At 35.1% G+C, this 19,809-nt stretch overlaps 1 protein-coding gene across 1 annotated transcript in view; it reads left to right on the forward strand.

The window, feature by feature from the left end:
- Nucleotides 1-19,809, forward strand: part of Sema3d (semaphorin 3D) — a 193,627-nt gene that overhangs the window by 57,864 nt on the left and 115,954 nt on the right. Inside the window, exon 2 of the mRNA XM_048433583.3 lies at nt 11,179-11,366. Within this exon, the coding sequence (XP_048289540.3) occupies nt 11,216-11,366 (151 nt within the window). The 5' untranslated portion in view covers nt 11,179-11,215. The remainder of the gene's footprint in view (nt 1-11,178; nt 11,367-19,809) is intronic.

The raw sequence follows: 19,809 nt of genomic DNA on the forward strand, positions 1-19,809 counted from the left end.
AATGAAATTTTCCTAACTTACACAAACTAGTGTGAATTTCCAAGTATACTTGGTCAAAAAACAAACCAAAAAGCAGGGAAGCAAAATACAATATAAGTAAGCATTTTAGGAAATCTGATTTTGAGAGCTAGTTGTCCAGGTCAGAGGTCAATTTCTAGCATGAGTGATGGTCTCAGATTTGATCTCCAGAATAATACCTTAAAAGTTCTTGGATTAAATATAGCTGTTTTAACATGAATATTTTTATTGTCATGAAGATATTTTAATTAAATATATAAATTAATTATGCACATATGTTTAAAGAGTTCATAACCAATTAAATATAAAGTGAATAATGTTCTTAATTAACATTATAGTTAGTGATTTGCTTCAAGAGAACTGAAAACAAAGACCTTTAGTAAGAGTTCATGAGACAAACATGAATCAGTTTTAGAAGTCAAGGATAAGGAATGGATTGGTAGACAGGATGCCTTGCAAAGGACAGAGTGAATTGGACAGATGATGCTCCAGCATTGCTTTTGTGTTCCGTGGACTACATTATACCTGTGTGTTTCAGAGGCCATGGACAATTGCTTTTCTGAGTGTCTGTTTTTAAAAGGATATCAAACGAAACTCAATCCTTTGCATCATTATACAAATTTGGAAATATTAGATAAAATATTACATGGTCTTCAAAGTAATATGCTATCTTTTCCTTAAGTTTTTCCAAGAAATTATTGCTTTAGAAGGGTTTTATTTACTAGCATTTTATTGATGAATTAAATGTACTTTAAATAACTGTTATTAAAGACTTCAGGTCTAATCATGTTTAATCATGCATTAACAGAACTTAACCATTTCCACTTTACCATTTTCAGTAAAAAATATAAAGTTAATGTGTCTAAATAATTATTTGCTTTATTGATATCAGAAAAAAACTTTTTGTCTATTTGTCTTTATAATTTTGAATGCTACCTAGTACTTTCTTGACAATTGTGTTTTAATGCCTAACAATTGTAAGATATTTTCAGATCGTTATGAACTGTAGGTGGAGACTCTTTGTTCATTTCCCAGTAGCCCAGCTCTGATAATCATTCAGAAACTATATTAATAACAATACCATTTGACTAATAGTATAATTGTGTTTCTAGCTAGCTCTTACATCTTAAATTAACTCATTTCTATTATTCTGTGTATTTAAGATTCTGGCATCTTTCTCCTTCGGTAGCTACCTAGCATCTCTCCAACTCTGTCTTCTTTCCTCCTTTATCTGCTTGGAATTCTGGCCTTGCTCTGCTGTGCTCTTCCAGAGGCCCAAAGCAGCTTCTTTTGTAACCAATGGCAACAAAGCACATTCACAGCATATAGGAAGAAATTCCACATCACCTCCCATTTTCTGTCTAAACAAAAGGGAAAGTTTTAAATTTTACATAGTAAAATTACATATTAGCAATAATTATAGTTACAATATTTATATCTACTTCATCTTTTTTCATAACTAGGAAAAAACTAATTAAAACTATCTATTCTTTAACTCCATCAAAGACCCAAGAAGGATATAATATTACTTAAGTTAAAAAGAAAGTGCATTGTAAGCAACATCCAAAACTCTAGAATTGACAGAGTCATCTTACTTCCTGGACAGTTACAAAAATTCCTCCCAACTCTGAATGGGCACACAAGTACTCAGACCTGAAGTGGGTGCAGGCATCAGCACCCACTTGGGTACCATTCTGTAGTCAGATACTGCTTGTTCATTTCCCAGTCACTCAGACCCAAAATAATCACACAGAACTATATTAATTACAATATTGTTTGGCCAATAGCTTAATTGTATAAGTAACTCTTAAGCCATTTCTGCTATTCTGTGAATCACCACAAAGTTGTGGCTTACCAGGTAAAGTTCTGGCATATGTCTCCTTTAGCAGCTACATGACATGTCTCTGAGTCTGTCTTCTTTCCTCCTCTCTTCTCTTGGAATTCCTGCCTTGCTTTATTCTGCCCTGCCAGATGCCCAAAGCAGCTTCTTTATTAACCAATGGCAGCAAAGCACATTCACAGCATACACAGGGAAAACCCACATCAATTAATTGTTTTAAGCATATGTTGTTCTCATTCACAAATAAATATCCATTGAAAATTAACATAAATTAAATATGACCATTCTAAATAGCTAACACTAGAGTATGGCTTTCAATGTTGTGCAATTCTTTATGCAATGGATAAATCATTCTTATAACAAATGTGTTAAGTTTTCTGGTAATCTACAATTTTAGGGATGGTGAGACTCCTGAGTCTAGGTTACCATTAGACCATAGACAAACAGCAGGCAAGCAGATCTGTTTGTTCCAGGAGAGTTATACAGACTACAACTGGTGATAGTCAAAACTTTTAGGTTAAACAAATTTAGTAATACCATCATATTAGGTTAAAAGACAAGACTTGTGGTATTAGGATCATTCAAAATGTAAAATTTTGTTTTAGAAATTGCATTTAGACTTACTATCAGAGCCAAGCCAATAAAGAGACATTGATTAGGTCAGAATTTTGAGAACTTTGAATTCTGGTAGATTATCTGGAACACAAGGCAGATTTCTGTTACAGATTCTTGAATTGCAGAGACCCCACTCCAATCAGGAACATTTTCAAAATTGCATTGGATATTTATTTAAAGATTCAATTAGAAATACATTGATATTGAAACAATGGCATTGGAAGCTTTGAAAACTCAGGTGAAGCCTGTGAATGAACATCTTTGCTATAACTAGGAACAATGTTCATTAAATCACAATTGCTGTTGAGTGCTGAGAAAGTCTATCTCTCTGCATAATCATTGATTGTCGGAGACAGCATGGTTATTAATATTTCTGTATTGTGACATCTGAAATTCAAATCTGGTTGGAAGACTTGGATTCAGAAATCCACGTGACTTTAAGATCCCTTGAAGTAGTGCTTATGTTGCATTTGAAAGATAATTCTGCGTATTTTGATCATGTGTAACATATGTTGAACATACATATTTATACACTCAAGGACATTGGGTATTATCATAAGTATGTTTGTTGCTAAGTTATGTTTAATCAAATGTATATGCATACATACTGTAGCTAACCAATTACCGAGCACATGATGTCACATCATTATCATTTGATAACCCAGAGAACACATTGTCTATTTTCATCCACAGATAGTGTTATGTTTATAGAGTTAATTATTTGAATTATTTTTCCTTTGGAAATGGAACACTTCAATTGCTAAAAGTGTTTATTTCCCAAAGATATTTCTGGCTATGAGGATATGACTTCAGGAATGTAAATCCACAAAATCTGAATTGCTGTTTTGTTAAGCATGCTTTTATATAAAAACATACTCCCAATGTCCTTTAAATAAAATATCATGTTTAAGTAAGTTCACAATAATAGCACAACTACTATTATGATGTATCTTTAGTAACAAAGGGTTTAGCTCAGCTCTAGGAATGATAGTAAAGTGAGTTGCATACTAGTTAAGATCACAGGCAAAGATCATTGAATACTATAGTAAATATGTTTATAAATAGAGTAGCATTTTATAAAATGTAAATGAAAAATTCATATGATTTTCCAGATGCATCAAGAATATATTTTATTGTTTTATATTTACTTAAAATTATTTATATTTATTTTTACTTATATTTACTTAAAATTACAATGTCACAAGCTGTAGAATATCTAAGGAAACTCTGATACCAAACAAAAGAAACCTTCTTTTGAGTTTGTATGGGAAACCAAGAGACTTCTAAAACAAGGTACACTATTACTATTGACCTTCTTTGCCTCCCAGATGTTCAAGGGAAGTTCCCATTAGTGAAGACATAACACACACCAGACTTGGAAGGTGATTTAGATTTGACCTGAAAGTCTCCTTGAGGTATACGAAGCAATGAGCATTCCTACCCAACTGTGGAATCTAAAAACCACAAGAATCAGTATGGCAAAATCTCCCCAAAGGTGCAATAATGGCGCTCATATTTTGGCGGTAACTATCAACTGCTTAATTGACTTAAACCCCACCCAACAGGAAATCAACCATGCTTGGTACTGAAATTTAGCCAACTATCCATACTAGTGAGGTTATGAATCTTAGAAAATCTACTACTGTTAAACTTTACCAGACCAATATCATTTTTAACTTCATTCTAAATACTGACCGTTATGCCCATAGACAGTAATAGCTCCCACCCCTTATCAAAGAAGCTTCTTTTTGCACTGGGCATGCATTATTACCTAAAATCATAAGTAAGGGAGGAGTCACAAATCAACTAATCACAGGGAGCTCAATCCCAAAGGATTCATCTAAAGCACAACCACTGCTGCTATGGATCAGGAAACAACACAGAAGAGGGAAGGAAGGATTGTAAAAGCCAGAGAGCCAGAACATCTGATAAAAGATTGTGTCTTCTCGGAATGACAGGGAAGCTATGTACAAAATAGGGCAACCAGATGACTGCCTAAACAGCTCCTGAAAAATGGCAATACTGGTAGACCTGCAACATTGTAAGGAGAAAATTTTACAGGACCCCACCCTAGACAAAGAGCTACAGACAACTGATGAAAGTTGAGAACAGGAAAATTTGCCTTTTTCAGAAATGAATTCTATTACTTGTAACCCAAGACTTAAGTGGTCGGCTCTGAAATCATATACATACAATTAACACTAAATGGACTCAGTATCTTGAACTTAATATTTATGCATACTTGTAAATGCATGTATGTATGTACAGCAATATTAATAAAAAAAGAGACCTATAGAAGCATTGTCCAATGCCAAATGAAAGTTTTTGTTTTATCTTATTTCATTTTATTTTGTTATATTAAAACCCAAAGGAACAGATGGACGGAAGGATGGATGGATGGAAGGATGGATAGATGAGAGAAAACCTAGCAGCAAGGTTAAAAGTTAACCGAGCTGTTACTTATACCTGGTGGGAGATGGAAAATCAGTTTCCTCCAATAGAGTGACACTTAGCATATAAACCAATCCAGGACAGGCTCATGTTCAAGAGTAGCGTATCAACATATAATGAACTCCACAGGTTTGGGTTTTTTTTTTGTTTGTTTGTTTGTGTGCAGGCTCTGGTGCTTTCATTTGGTCACAGTTTGGTGAGGTTTTTTTTTTTTTGTATGTTTGTCCATTTTTTTTCGTTTGGTGTATACTTTTATTTCATTTTCTTGGTTATAGGGATTTTGTTGTATTTGATTTTCTATTGCTTTGTAACAAATAACTTAAAATTGCATGCATAGGGAAGCTGATAAGAACACGAAACACTTGGGGTATGATATGACATATATTAAATATATTTATTAATATTAATAAATAAATTAATAAATATATATATTAAAAAGGAAAGAAACATAAAAAGAGAATCTGAATTTGAGAGGAAGCAAGGAGCAGGAGGCACTATTTGAAAGGGAATGGAGGGAGATAAAGGAAATGGAGAATAATGAGATGATATTTCAATTTTTAAAAAGTTGTTATCATGTGAATTCAACTCATTACCATTAAAGAGTCAAGATGTCAGTTAGTGAAGAGTCTACAGTTTTCTAAATTAGTAGGGTAATTTGTGTACTAAAAATGCACAGTTATTACTTTTAATTTCTAGTGATTATAGTTTCTTGTCTCATGACGTGAGTCAAAATATATAAAAGCGACTTTTTCCCCAAAATCAAATATGGAAAGAAATAATCTTTTTTCTTTCTTCATCCTAGATTCACACATGCAAACACACCATACACACACACAAACACACACACACACACAAACACACACACACATTTGAAAGTTAATTCTAAATTTAAATGTTCTAGCTTTTAAGTCTTCATATTTGAAGAATTACTGTATACTTAACTTATTACTTCTAATATGGAACAACTTTCAGTTGTAACAATTCATCATCTTGCCTTAATGAGTTTAGTAGCAAGTTGTTATAAATAAATAAGTCACATCAATGAAATTCACATAAAATTTTACATCTCTTGCTACTCAAATAAATTTTTGATGAGTTACCATCCATATAATAAGCTTTGGACTTTTTTATTTTCCTTAGGGAAATGGCACAGACCTTCTTGAGTGTTAGATTGTGCGTTTGGATCTCTGATTTAGTGGAACAGTGTGTAAAACTCTCATAATCAGAACACTCCCCATTGACTCCACATCTGAAGATCCCCAAGGGTGCTGTTTGTCTCCATGAACATCTGGAATAGATTATATGCAGCTAATTGGCTCCAGGTCGAGCTTGTTACAGACAGTAGCATGTAGTATAACCTATGCAATTCACTAAATCCACCCACTTTGGGTAACTCACACCTACTTCTATTTATTCATAATTCCTCCCAGATGTATGACTTATGCACATCTATATGTGTATATGTGGACATTCACATACAAATGCACACACACCCTCAGAGAGAAAATATCAATGCACCAGTAGAATGGTTATTGACAAAGCATCTATTCATAATCTGTTAAAATATATAAAATACTGAATTTAAAGATTTGTTGGGAAGGAAAGAATGATTAGAAATAATAGAGTGTAGAAAATGCATTAAGTAGAAGAAAAATACTCATTTTTAAAAAGTTCTAGCATTTCCAACACTTTTTTCTATATTTTATTTCTCCCCTTTGGTATATGTTTCAGCACGTGTAGGCACTTACCAGTATGTCATCATAGTAAAGCAAGCAATGCTTTGATTTTTAAGTTATTTGATGTTATGAATGAGTGGGTTTATGAGAAACAGTATGGCCACTGTTCACTGAAACCAAATCATCAATCTTTTTAACAGACGATGTTGGAGGCACAGGGCATGTCGTAGCGATTAATGGCCAGTTGGAGGAGTAGCTATCTCAGTACATTGCCAAGGGTCATTAACCTCAACTAGTCATTAATTTCCAGAAAATGTCCCAAACTGAGGTCATTATTGCTAATAAAATGCACATATGGTGTGTCCTCTCCCTTGCTCTGCATGTAAACACACACTGTTACATGTCAAAACAAAAGCAGTCCTTCATATGTCCAGGCTCTCTGAAACTCAATTAGGATTTTAATTTACTCAGTTTATTTGTCCACTCACTTGTCACTGTTTGCAGAGGGTGTAGGTGACGTCCTTGCATCGTGAGGCTGTTGGTAGGATGGAATCAGACTCCAGCAATCTCCTCACAGGTAGACAGGGATAAACTGGAGAGAACTGTGGGAATGAAAGGTGACAGACCCTGACGGAAATGATGGAACCAACATACATCCCAAGTCAACAGAGAAAAGAGTAAATCAACACACATACTATGTTCCAAAAGCAGCAAGAGACAAAGAGTTAAAGTGTCTCTTTGCTAGCCCCGTTCAAGTCCCAATTTATTATGTTCTAATTTTCTTCCCTTCTGCTTGACCATCTAAAACAAGCTGTCTTGCCATCTGTTTAGTTTTTCTAGAACCCAGAGTCAGGAATCACTTTTTCTTGAGCTTTCCTTTACTGTTCCGATCATTTGTTCTTTCCTCTATGAGGACATATTTATTTACAAATGATTATTCCGTTCTTTAAATTGTTTTCTATATCATTTCTTATATCTCAATTTTAGAAGCACTTTTGTTGTGTTTTAATCATTTGTCCATTGTGCAGGGTAATTTTTGTCAATTTAATACAAATTAGAGCTACCCAAGAAGAGAAAATCAGCCGTGGAATTGCCTCCCTTAGATGTGCCTGTGGGAGTGTTGGTGGGAATATTTTCATTATTGCTTTGTGATGGAGGTGGGCATAGCTCAGTTTGTGCCACCCTTTGCCAAGTAGACCTGAGTTGTATAAGAAAAGTAGCTGAAGGCCAACTTGAAAGCAAGCCACCATTTAAAAAAAATGAGTTGGAGAAATTATTTGGTAGGATACAGACCCAGGTTCAAATTCTAGAATCCCAGTAATAAAACAATTTTTTAAAAAAAGTAATAGTGCTATGCACTTGTATTACCAGGTCTGGGGAGATGAAACCCTAGGACTTGATGGCCCACCAACTTAGCCTGCTCAGTAAATTCCAGATTAGTGAGAGACCCTATCTCATTAAAAATTAGGTGGACAGTGTCTGAGGAATAACATGCTAGATTGTCCTCTGGCTGTCTCACATATGCACCTGTTCATATGAGCATGCACACACACACACACAAATACACAATCACATAAACGAGCACACTTACACACAAATACATAACTGAAATAAATATTTAATTTTAATTTTGAGAGTATTTCAATTTAAATAAGGTTTCCATTAGTATGTTCTATTAATTTGTGCACAATTATAAGCTGAAAAACAAGTATTTATAAAGGGTGATTATCTATCATTTTAAATTTACTAAAGTTTGGGTGACCGATGTGATGACATCATTTACAAGGGTCATGGTGTACCTGTGGAGGGCAGAAGACAACTTTGAGGAGTTAATTCTTGGCTTTCACTTGAGACAGGCTCCCTCATTGTTGCTTCTGTATTTCAGGATATCTAGTCTGTAAGGTTATAGAAGATTCTCTTGTCTTTTTCTTCCCTCTTTCCATAGCAGTTCTAAGAGTAGAGATGTGCATGACAGCATTCAGATTTTTAGGTAGGTTCTGGGTATTGATCTTAGGCTTGTGCTGCAAGCAATTTTACTCACTAAACCATGCCATCATCCCATTTTTTGTTCCTTTTTTATTTGTTAGTTGAGATTCCCTAGAATATCAATGATTATAAGACGATTATATATACATATGTGTGTGTGTGTATACATACATATATGGGATTCATTGCAATAGCTGCAGTCTATGGTTCAACTAATCCAACAATGAAGACCTAATAACAGAAGGTCTAAGAATTCAGCAGTTGTTCAGTTCATGAGGCTGGAGGTCTCAGCTGCCTTCAATTTATGCCCAAATCCTAGAAGTAGATTCTAATGTCATTCAAGGATGGATGTGCCAAGAAGGGTGGACACACAAGCAGAGAGAGCTAGAGAGTGAGAGTGAGAGAGGGAGGGAGAGAGAAAGATAAAGAGAGGGATGGAGAGAGAGAGAGAGAGAGAGAGAAAGAGAGAGAGAGAGAGAGAGAGAGAGAGAGAGAGAGAGAGAGAGAGAATGCTTCCCTCTTCCATGTCCTTTGTTAAGATATATAGAAATAATAGAAGTTGTGGTCTAGATTAGAGGTGGACCTTCACATCTCAAAAGATCGTGATTAAAGGTTTATCTTCTCACATTTAAAATATGGATTAGAAGTGGGTTTTCCCACTGCTGATTATTTCATTCAGAAAGAAAAAGCCCTCACAGGTGGGTTTTAGTTAATCCCACATGTAGTCAAGTTGACAACTAAGAAAAGCCATATCTTTGATCTGTTACAGTGCACTCACTTGGGTAAAAACTTCAAAAAGTGTCAAGTGTCAAGATAATGTGAGTTAACTAGTGCTAAGTGCACATTTAATAAAATGTCATTAAATAAATATACATATAAATGTGACTATTCATATGAAATACTCCATAAGAACTAAAGACACATATTCTACACAAGGGACAGATGTATTGCTTTTGAAGATAATGAAAGTAATTGAAAAAATGTAATTTGCTCAGCAAAACTGGTAAAAGTGTTTTAAAATGCATAAAATTGAAATTAATTCTCAGCACATAAATTCATATACCTTAAGACATATTAATTTAATTTAATGAATAAATTTTACTTTCTGAGATTTAAAATAATTTTAATATTGAAAGTATTTAACAGTCCTGAGCTGTAGCTTACTGGCATAAAACATTCCTAGTGTGAACAAGGCTCAACCAACAAATGAAAGTATGTCATAAACTTCAGAAACCTGAATAGCCAATCTCCCGTAAAAAAAAAACAACAACCTTAATTTAATATTCTAAACCTAATACAAATATGCTTGAAATATTTATTCTGAATATGCAATAGTTAATAACACTACTTAACATAGTGTTCACATCTGTTATGTATGAAGCTTAATAATGAAATAATAATGTTGTCTGTCTAATAGTATTAAAAAAATCAGGCACCACATGAAGAATGCCTACTGGGTTCCAACTTAGCAATACCTTTTTTATTGACTGTTGACTAGAAAAACAGATGATAACTTAATGATATGGCAAAAGAAGCTAAGACCTCATTAATAAGTAGAAGATAGCTGACTCAAGACACAAAAATAGCAAGGATTTAGGCATGAAGTTAGCCATTAAATTAAGTCCTGATCAGATGTTCTGACTCATCTCTTACTTAATCATATGACAGTGGAGGAATTATATTACCTATATACCCATTTTCTCAACAGCGAAATTAAGAGATAAGATTCGTAGATGTCATTGGTGTTAAATTATTTGTGTCATATAGAACATATTTTTAATACATCTGATATATATATAGCATACATATATATCCATACCTAGAATATATATAATATATAATATATAATACTGCATTGAATTTTAATTTCAGGTTTCATTTGAATTGCTTCTAGTTCAATTATTTCTATTATTTCTATCTATCTTAACAAACAACATCCAATCAGTTTACTGTATACAGTGGAGTTAGTAACTATTTTCTTCCTCTTGGAAATGTTCGTATTTTACAAAGTAATTTTCTGTGCAGTCTTATCCTATGTGGGGCAAATACACCTGCAGTCATGGCAAAGGGCAAGCTTCCAGTCTGTACTGTGGCCCTAACCTGGTCTTACCCAATTTCACCAACCTAAACATCTGTAAAGCCTTGTAAGCCAACAAGGGGGAAATACTGTCTTTTGTCTCATTCCATTTGAGCATCTCTTCCTTTGGGCTTGTTGTCAGTCAGAAGAAGAGCTCTACAAGCACTTCTACTTCATGAAGAGATTCACAAAGCTTTGGGAAAAAGATAGTTCCCCAGAGAATGCATTTTTTTAAAAAAAAGAAAGATAAAACAACTTAAGGAGAAGAAAATTATTCATTAACAAAATAGTCAAATTTCTACTAGTACACTCATTCCCCCAACTAAAGACAAACTTGAATCTCATTTCTTAGATCTGATTCAGTCTCTGTAAAATGTCTGTAAAAACAAAGCAAGAGAAAAGAGAGATTATACGTTGGAAATATATCATACATTCCAATAGCTGTTGCAAACTCTAGGAAAATCTAAGCTATTGCCTTCGAGTAGTAATTTTATTTTCTTTTTTCTGCGTTTTAGGTTGAGTTGACATTGTTTTAAAGACTATATTTTCATCATGAATGCTAATAAAGATGAGAGGCCAAGGTTCAGAAGTCAAGATCTTCACCTTCTTCATACTTGGATGATGTTAATCATGACTGTGCTCTTTCTTCCCGTCACTGAAACATCTAAACAAAATATTCCACGTCTAAAACTAACCTACAAAGGTGAGTAGTAGATATTTCACAGGGGTGCCTAGGATATCTAAATGTCTTCTTTGAATAACTTAAAACTAACCTACAAAGATGAGTAGTAGATATTTTACAGGGGTGCCTAGGATATCTAAATGTCTTCTTTGAATAACTCATATCTTTTTTTCAGAAATGTATATTCACTTTTACAAAGTTACATCAGTCAATAATTATTTAAAACACAGACCACAATTCTTTACTCTTGAGAAGTAAAAGATACTAAAACTACCCAAGTACATTGTTCAGTTAGTATTTATAATTATAATGATAAATTTAGTCTACCAGATCTATTCAGCTACAATAAAAATCAATTGTATAAAAATAGAAAATTTAAATATTTTATGTAACTGCTACTAATATCTTTTACTAGCATATTTATTTAAAACAGCAAAAACTTTCACAGTCCACAATAGCCAAGATACCGATTATACAGGCTTTGTAGTGGGAAAAAAAAATCAATAAGAATGGCATAAATTTCAAGGAAATAAATAAAGCAAAATATAAGATAATTGTTTTAAAGATTTAAGTTAACATCAATGGGTAATTTAAAATCACTATGTTATAGTTACTCATTATGTGGGTGTCTGAGTCTGTGAATAGCTTTTTCCAAAATTCCACATCTAAAAACTTTATTTTTTCCTATGATTTGTACTAGACTTCTTACCATGTGTTTTAAAAATTCTGCTGGGAAAAATCAACTTTATAAGGAGCTTCTATTAAAATTAAACTGATAGTTTAAATATCTTCTGTTGGCAGAGACTGCTCGTTTGTTCTCAACTTCCCAGACATGAAATAATCACACAGAAATCTGTATTAATTGCAATACTGCTTGGCTAATAGCTTAAGGGTATTTTGGGCAGACACTTATATCCTAAATTAATCCATTTTCATTAATCTGTGTATTTCCACGTGGCAGTGGCTTACTGAGTAAAATTCCACCCCTGACATCTAGAAGATAAATATACATATATACATTCTGGCTATATTCTTTTAAGCCATTGGACAAAAGCAGCTTCTTTACTAACTAAAGAATCAACACATAGACAGAAGGACTTCTTACAGCATTTCCCCTTTTCTGTTTGAACAAAGAGAAAGGATTTTAACTTTAACATAGCAAAACTTCATATAACAAAACAATTATCAAGCAAGAATTATAGTTATAATATTTATAACTACTTTATCTTTATCATAACTAAGGAAAACTGTAACTATTATTATCTATTCTTCAACTCCATCAAAGACCCCAGAAGGATATAGTATTACCGAAGTTAACAGGAAGTGCATTGTAAGCAACTTCCAAAACTCTAGAATTGACAGAGACTTGAGGCTGCCTAGACTGTTACACAAAGTTCTTCTATAACATGGGGGCTTCCAATCTTCAGCCTACTGTTCCATAGTATCTAGCAGACTTTCCCATGAAGTAGGATTTCTTACACCTTGTACTCTTCTGTGTTCTGCAAAATGTCTGACAGTCTCTATCATGAAGCAGGAATCCCCCAAACAACAGTCTCACCTTTGGACAAGTTCCGCAATCATTTTTTTTTGTGGGTCCTGCATGCCCAGTTCATCAAAAAGTCCAGGCAAGAACAGTCTCTTTTTTTTCCCAAATGGCTAACAAGCTTCATAAAGAGCATCTTTGTAACATGAAGGGCCTGGGACTACTTGTTTGTGTTTCTGTCCTGCCCGGCCCCCCAGCTGTTTAGTCCCAGAGAAAAATCACACTGAAATCTCTGTAAGTTATAATGCTGATTGGCCCATTAGGTTAGGTTACTTATTAGCTAACGCTCACATCTTTATTAACCCATTTTTCTGATCTATTTTAGCCATGTGACTCAGTACCTGTTTCAGTGAGGCAGCTCACATCCTGCTGCTTCGGTGGTCTGGACAGGAGTGGGAAGAATCAACTTCCTCCTCCCCAGAATTCTCCTGCTCTCCTTGCATCATTTCCACTTCCTGTCTGGTTTCCCTGCCTACACCTCCTGCCTGACCAATCAGAATGTATTTAAAACATGATTGACAGAATATAGACAATTCTCCCGCACCACATCTCCAATGCCCATCATCCTCTTGAAGTGGATTGGTGCTGCCAGGAGCATATGTGTCTCACTGTCATGAAACGTCCTAAGTTCTTAAAACATTTTAAATACCATATTCCATAGGTCTCTGAAAGATTTGAAGAATACCTAGCTAACTGACACATATTTCTATATTTCTAGAAAGTATAACTAATATAACTACACACTTGACTATTATAGATGACTATCTATTAATCTATATTTCTTAATTATATATTACATTTTTAAATGAGTTGCACAAACACAATACCTTATTTAAAAGCAGAAATATGCATACATAACAAAATATATCCTAAATTTGTATCAATAAATCAAGATCCATACCAAAGCAAAGAATTTATTTCTATTGCCCCCTTTAAATGTAAACAAGCAGCTATAAACAACCATTTAGGAAATTTGTGTGTAAATGTCTCCAAGCTGCTTTCTGGTTTTGTTGGGTGAAATAATTTTTAGGGTTGTTCAAGGTGACCTTTCAGGGGGTCTTAATCCATCAAACCACATTAGTATGGAATTAATCCACAGGTTCTCACCCTCTGTGAAAATAAAAGAACTTCTTTTCCAAAACAACAAATCCATAGACCCAAATTCTGAAGTCAAGACACCTTTAAATATATATGTTAGTTTAGCTTAGCAGGCTGTACAATGTAATGTCTCTCTGTACTTCACAGTCAAAAACTTCAAATAAATCAATAATATACATAATACAGACTCTCTATGTATTTTCCATCTTTACGTGGTTTATTTTTTTACTTTATTACTTTTTTCAAGCTTAGTATTTATTTTGTTATCTTTACTTCTTTAACCTGAGACTGTCTGTACTCTTTTATATTACATTTACTGTTTACTGTCTCTTTTTTCTATTTCTTCTCTCTTCAAAGCATTCATATATTTATCCACCAATTATACCCATTTAGAAGGCTTTTTTTAACCTGTATCTGTCTTTATTGTGTATCTGTACTTATTTCTGACCAGAAGCACCTTTAAAAACAGAAAGAAAGGAAGAAAGAAAGAAAGAAAGAAAGGAAGGAAGGAAGGAAGGAAGGAAGGAAGGAAGGAAGGAAGGAAGGAAGAAAGACCAAGCAGGCAGGGGTAAGACCAACACAACCCTGTCTGTTTGTTCCACCCAATCCAACATGGCAGAGATATGTTTACTGCCTCTGAGAGCCATGTACATTTCCCATTTTTAGGCACACAGCAGGTGCCATTAAGGAAGTTGTAGCACTCTGCTCAAAGACCCCATTTAAATGCTCTGTAACCAGACCTCCTGGAAGAATCAGAGCCTTTCATGCTGGCGAACCAGGAAACCACCAATTTTGAAACCATGTGGTTTTGTTTGTTTGTTTGTTTTTTCTACTGCTGAATCAAGAAGACCTCTCTTAAAGGAGGTGTGGCATGCTACCAGCAAGCATAGCCCAGTCCCCCCAAAACTGCAGCTAAATTTTATTTTTTTGTGTGTCTAAAATTCCTTTCCAAACCCTCTCATAATTATGTGGATTTAGTCGACCACTTAGATGCGCCAATTATAGGTGGGTGCCACTTGTTTGATTCTTGCTTCCCAGACCACCAAATAATTACACAGAAACTATATTATTTAAATCACTGCTTGGCCAATCACTTAAGCATATTTCTGGCTAACTCATATATCTTAAATTAATCCATTTCTATTAATGTGTGTATTGCCCCGTGTCTGTGGCTTACCTGGTAAAGTTCCATCCCGTGTCTCTCTCTAGCAGGGCTATATGACTTCTCTCTGACCCTACCTACTCTCTCTCTCTCTATATATATATATATATATATATATATCTTTTTTTCATACTGGCTATATTCTGTTAATTGAAAGCAGCTTCTTTCTTTTTTTTTCTTTTTAGAAAGACTTTTTTTGTTTGTTTGTTTGTTTATTCAAGTATCCGAAAACACTCTTTCCACTTCCTCCCCTCCTCCCAATACCCTCCCGCTCCCCCTACTCCCTCTCCTCCTCCCTCACCATTCCCAAGAGCATTCAGGGTTTCCTGTCCTGTGGGGAATCCAAGTTCCTCCCCCCTCCCTCCGGGTCCAGGAAGGTGAGCATCCAAACAGGCCAGGATCCAAAAAGCCAGTCCATGCAGACGAAACAAGACCCAGTGCCATTGTCAATGGCTTCTCAGTCTTCATTTGGACCTCGGGGGTTCAGTCAGCCCCCATGTCAGCCACATTCAGAGAATCCGGTTTGATTAAATGCTCGTTCAGTCCCAGTCCAGCTGGCCTTGGTGAGCTCTCATTCGATCAGTCCCCTTGTATCAGTGGGTGAACGCACCCTTCGCGGTCCTGACTTCCAGTGCTCCAATGTGGGCCTCTGTCTCTATCTCCATCCATCGTCAGATGAAGGCCCCCCTCTGAATTTGCTTTCCTTGCTCACGATCTCCCTCCCTCTGCTTCTCATTTGGACCTAGGGAGTTAAGCCCAGTGTTCCAATATGTGTCTCTGTCTCTATCTCCATCCATCGCCATATGAGGGTTCTGTGGTGACATGCAAAATATTCGTCAGTATGGTTATGGGCCAAGGCCAGTTCAGGCAACCAATAAGAGCAACACATAGAAGGACTTCCCATGCCAATGTTCTATCATTTAAGATGCCCTTCCTCCACTGAAATTAATATTGTTGATATAAGTTGATTGTATTTCAAATGGGAAAGCAAAACACCTTAATATTCTACTTATTGCACACTCACTATGCTGATAGGAGTGGTAGTATAGTGCTTGCCTCACATGTGCAAATCCTTGGGATCAGCTTACAGCATTGGAAATAAAACAATTGATGGAGGAAAATGTCAGCATTTGCAATTTTTGTTTTGTGTGATAGAGAGCAGAGAATGTTTTAATTTTCACAAACTTACATGTATAAAACCATTTAATTGAAGTATTAAAAACATAGAAAAAGCTGCTTTATATACATGATAAATCTCATTGTGAGGTATAGTATATTAGTGTTTTGATTCACCAATCATTAAAGGCTATATTTGAGAATTATATCAAAAATTAATTACAGATGAATTTTTGTACCTTTCTCTAAAGCCTCTTTGCTTCAAGTAAAGTAAAATCTGAAAATAAAAACCAAAGCCAGAGATTTTAACCTTGCTAACTACATACTCATGATCCTCTTTGCTGACGGCTGCAGTTAAAGTCATGTATCACCAAGAACGGCGTGCTCTTTGTGATATTCTGTGTATTATTTGGGTTCTATTTATTACTATATTAAAGAAGAAGCAGCAGTAAGAAGGGGCAGCATCCATTCAAAGTTGATTCATTGGAAGGCATAGGACAGACAAACACTTAAGGGCTAAGCTAGCATGCTAAAAATCAAAGATGCTGGGCTTTACAGGAGCTTTGATCGTTCAGAATAAAAAGACCCTACTAAGAGTATTGAGTACTGAGGCGGCATGCTGCAAAAGCCATATTTTGACAGTTGGGTTACTTATGCCTGTAACCTCAGGACTCATGAGCCTGAGGCAGAAAAATGAATTTAAAAATTTAAAAATTTTTAAAAAATAAATTTAAGCACACCTTGCGGTATATAGTAGAAAACCTGCCTTAAGAGCAAAAAAAAATAGCTAAATAATAGGTAATAGGTAGTAATAGGTAGATGAGAGATAGATGATAGGTAGGTAGGTAGATAATTAAACTATTAAGGAAAAGATATACTAAACTTGTCTCAAAAATGTCAAATTCTTCTCAAAATAATCCTGATGATTTACAAGTACATAAAATAATTTTCAGAGAAAAAAGTAGTAATTTCTAAAGTCTAACAATTAAACAATAAGATATTCAATGTCACAATTAGAATCTCTCTACACTAGGCAGTTGCTATTCATGCAAAGTTGTTGGTGTTGGGTAAGGATGGCAAGAAAGGCAAGCTTAGTGAAAACAGAACTCGAAATGATGTAGTTGCTTACCTTAACAGAGAAGGGCCACAAGATATGTGTAATAAGACTGTCTATTAAAATGCGGCCACTGCAAAAAAAAAAAAAAAAGTTGTTCTTGTGGTGGTAGGGGAGACCCCCTCCCCCAGTTCTGGAGTTCCTGTGTCTCTGTGTAACTGGCGCTAATCTTTTTCTCATGACCTTCCTTGCTGAATGCTGAGTTTAGGCATGCTCTTGGTGATACCCCTTCTAACCCATGGTCACTCTTCATAACTATGCTGTGACAGCATCTTTAAAATCCTAAGTTGGACTAAAAAGATCGTTCAGCAGTTAAGGTATCTGCAATTGTGAGGAACAGCTTTCCGTTCCCAGTACCCACAGTAATAAATCTGGTCACCTTGAAATTGTCTGTAATCACAGTTCTGAGGTCGGTGAAAGTGCAGAGGAGGGAGGATTGCTGAGACTTACTGCTTTCTACATGGGCTGCAGTGCAAGCCATAGCTTTTTCAGAAACACTGTCTCCAAGAAAAAGGGAGAGAGTGACAAAATATGACATCCCACACCTTCTTCTGGTCTCTGAGCATACAATATCTACTCACACATAAATGAATGCAAAAGACTTAGATATGCTATTGCTTTACAAAGACATTCATCAAAGCTACCTTTAATGTTTTATTGTGACTATGCCCATTTTGCCAGGCATTATAGTTTGCATGACTACTGATAACAAGACGTCATCATGAAACTCAGTGCTATAAGCACACACACACAAACGTGCACGCGTGCACACACACATATATGCCAGGTAATGTTCTATGTCAGAGTAAAGTCACTGGAAGCTTCAAAGTTATTTTCTCAAAGCTCAATAACAGGTGAAGACCCTAGCAAACATCTGTCCAAGCAAGTGTAAACCACAGGAACACAATGCGGAGAATGCATTCCCATGCAAACTCTCCAACTCTGGAGAAACCATTGCTTCCAGGCACACTTAACTGATAACATACTTGAGATCCTAGAGCCTAATCGACTTGCACCGGAGAATGAAGCTCTGGAAGCGCAGAACCTAGATGGTGGCTTACATTCATTGAGTCTAAGGTCCATTATGTTATTTCCTGATTGTAACCAGGAAGAGCACAAAAATCAAGACGAAAAAATACCTAGCTGTTGCAACTACTTTTTTGATACATATGTGCTTTTCAACAACTCCATATAGTAAAAACCTAAACTTACATGAGTTTTTATTAATAAGAAAACTTGAAGTTCTGGTCAAGTTTACTGAAAACTTGAAGCCCACTGTTACTTTTTTTTACCTGCCATTTTACAATAATGTTGTGATTTATTTGATGGAATGACACTTTGTTTTATAAGAAATTTTAAATGCATAAGTACATAAATTTGTTTTTACCATTTTTACAAACTAATTCATTTAGCTATAAAGTACAACAGGTGTCTCAACTAAAAATTTCCTTACAGATTGGCTCATAGAACCTGTTTAGTTTGACTCATCCAATAATATGTCTGGTTTTTTCAATTCACTATGAAAAAGCAGTAAGTGTCTCAAATTCTGAAACCACAGGACTTAGATCTTGACTGCTCTTATTGTATGTGAAATAGTTGGAGAGACAGGAGTATCAGGAATTCAGGACTAGTTTGTTCTACTCCAGTTCCTGATTCACAGAGAAAAGAAGAGGAAAAGAATAAAGTAAATAAGAGAAGAGAAAATGGAAAAGAAAAGAAAATTTTTAAATGTACTGTTTGAACTTCACTGACTCAATAGATGCAAAAACTAGAAAAAATGCATTTATTCAGTACAAAGAAAGTAGCACTTTACAGGGGTGTTTTGCTAAAGCCATATTACACATCACATCTTGCAGTATAAAGTGGAAATGCAATAGTCATCAACTCATGCTAATTTAGTAACTGTAAATGTATATGTTTTTTGCATAAAAGAATATTAATTCTAAATATTAAATAGGAAGCACAGCCAGAGGTGCAAAGATGGAAGGCACAGTAGGTGTCTGTTTTCTCCCAAGCTCTGTCCGAACAGTGGCTTGTTGAGTCTGATCTCCTCACCTGAACACTGCCCTCCTCACCTGAACGCTGCCCTCCTCACCTGAACGCTGCCCTCCTCACCTGAACGCTGCCCTCCTCACCTGAACGCTGCCCTCTTACCTGAGCAGTGGGTCTCTTGGAAAGTAGATTGTCCTTGAAGATTGATTGAAGTTTTAATTACACAAACAATGGGAATGTTATCATGGAATGTAAATTCTGACAAAATTGAAACAGTTTGAAAATAATGTGTTTTTGAAGACACATATGAAGCACACTTAAGGGCTTTAAATACATAAAAGTATTTCAGAATTGGGGGCATGACAAATCTTTAATTTTTTAAAGCATACAATTAATTCCCATTTTGCAATCTCTCTTGGATAGTTTTTCCATACAAAAG

The sequence above is a fragment of the Myodes glareolus genome, chromosome 27 (genome assembly GCF_982192425.1).
Source record: "Myodes glareolus chromosome 27, mMyoGla1.1, whole genome shotgun sequence".
Classification (NCBI taxonomy): Eukaryota; Metazoa; Chordata; class Mammalia; order Rodentia; family Cricetidae; genus Myodes; species Myodes glareolus.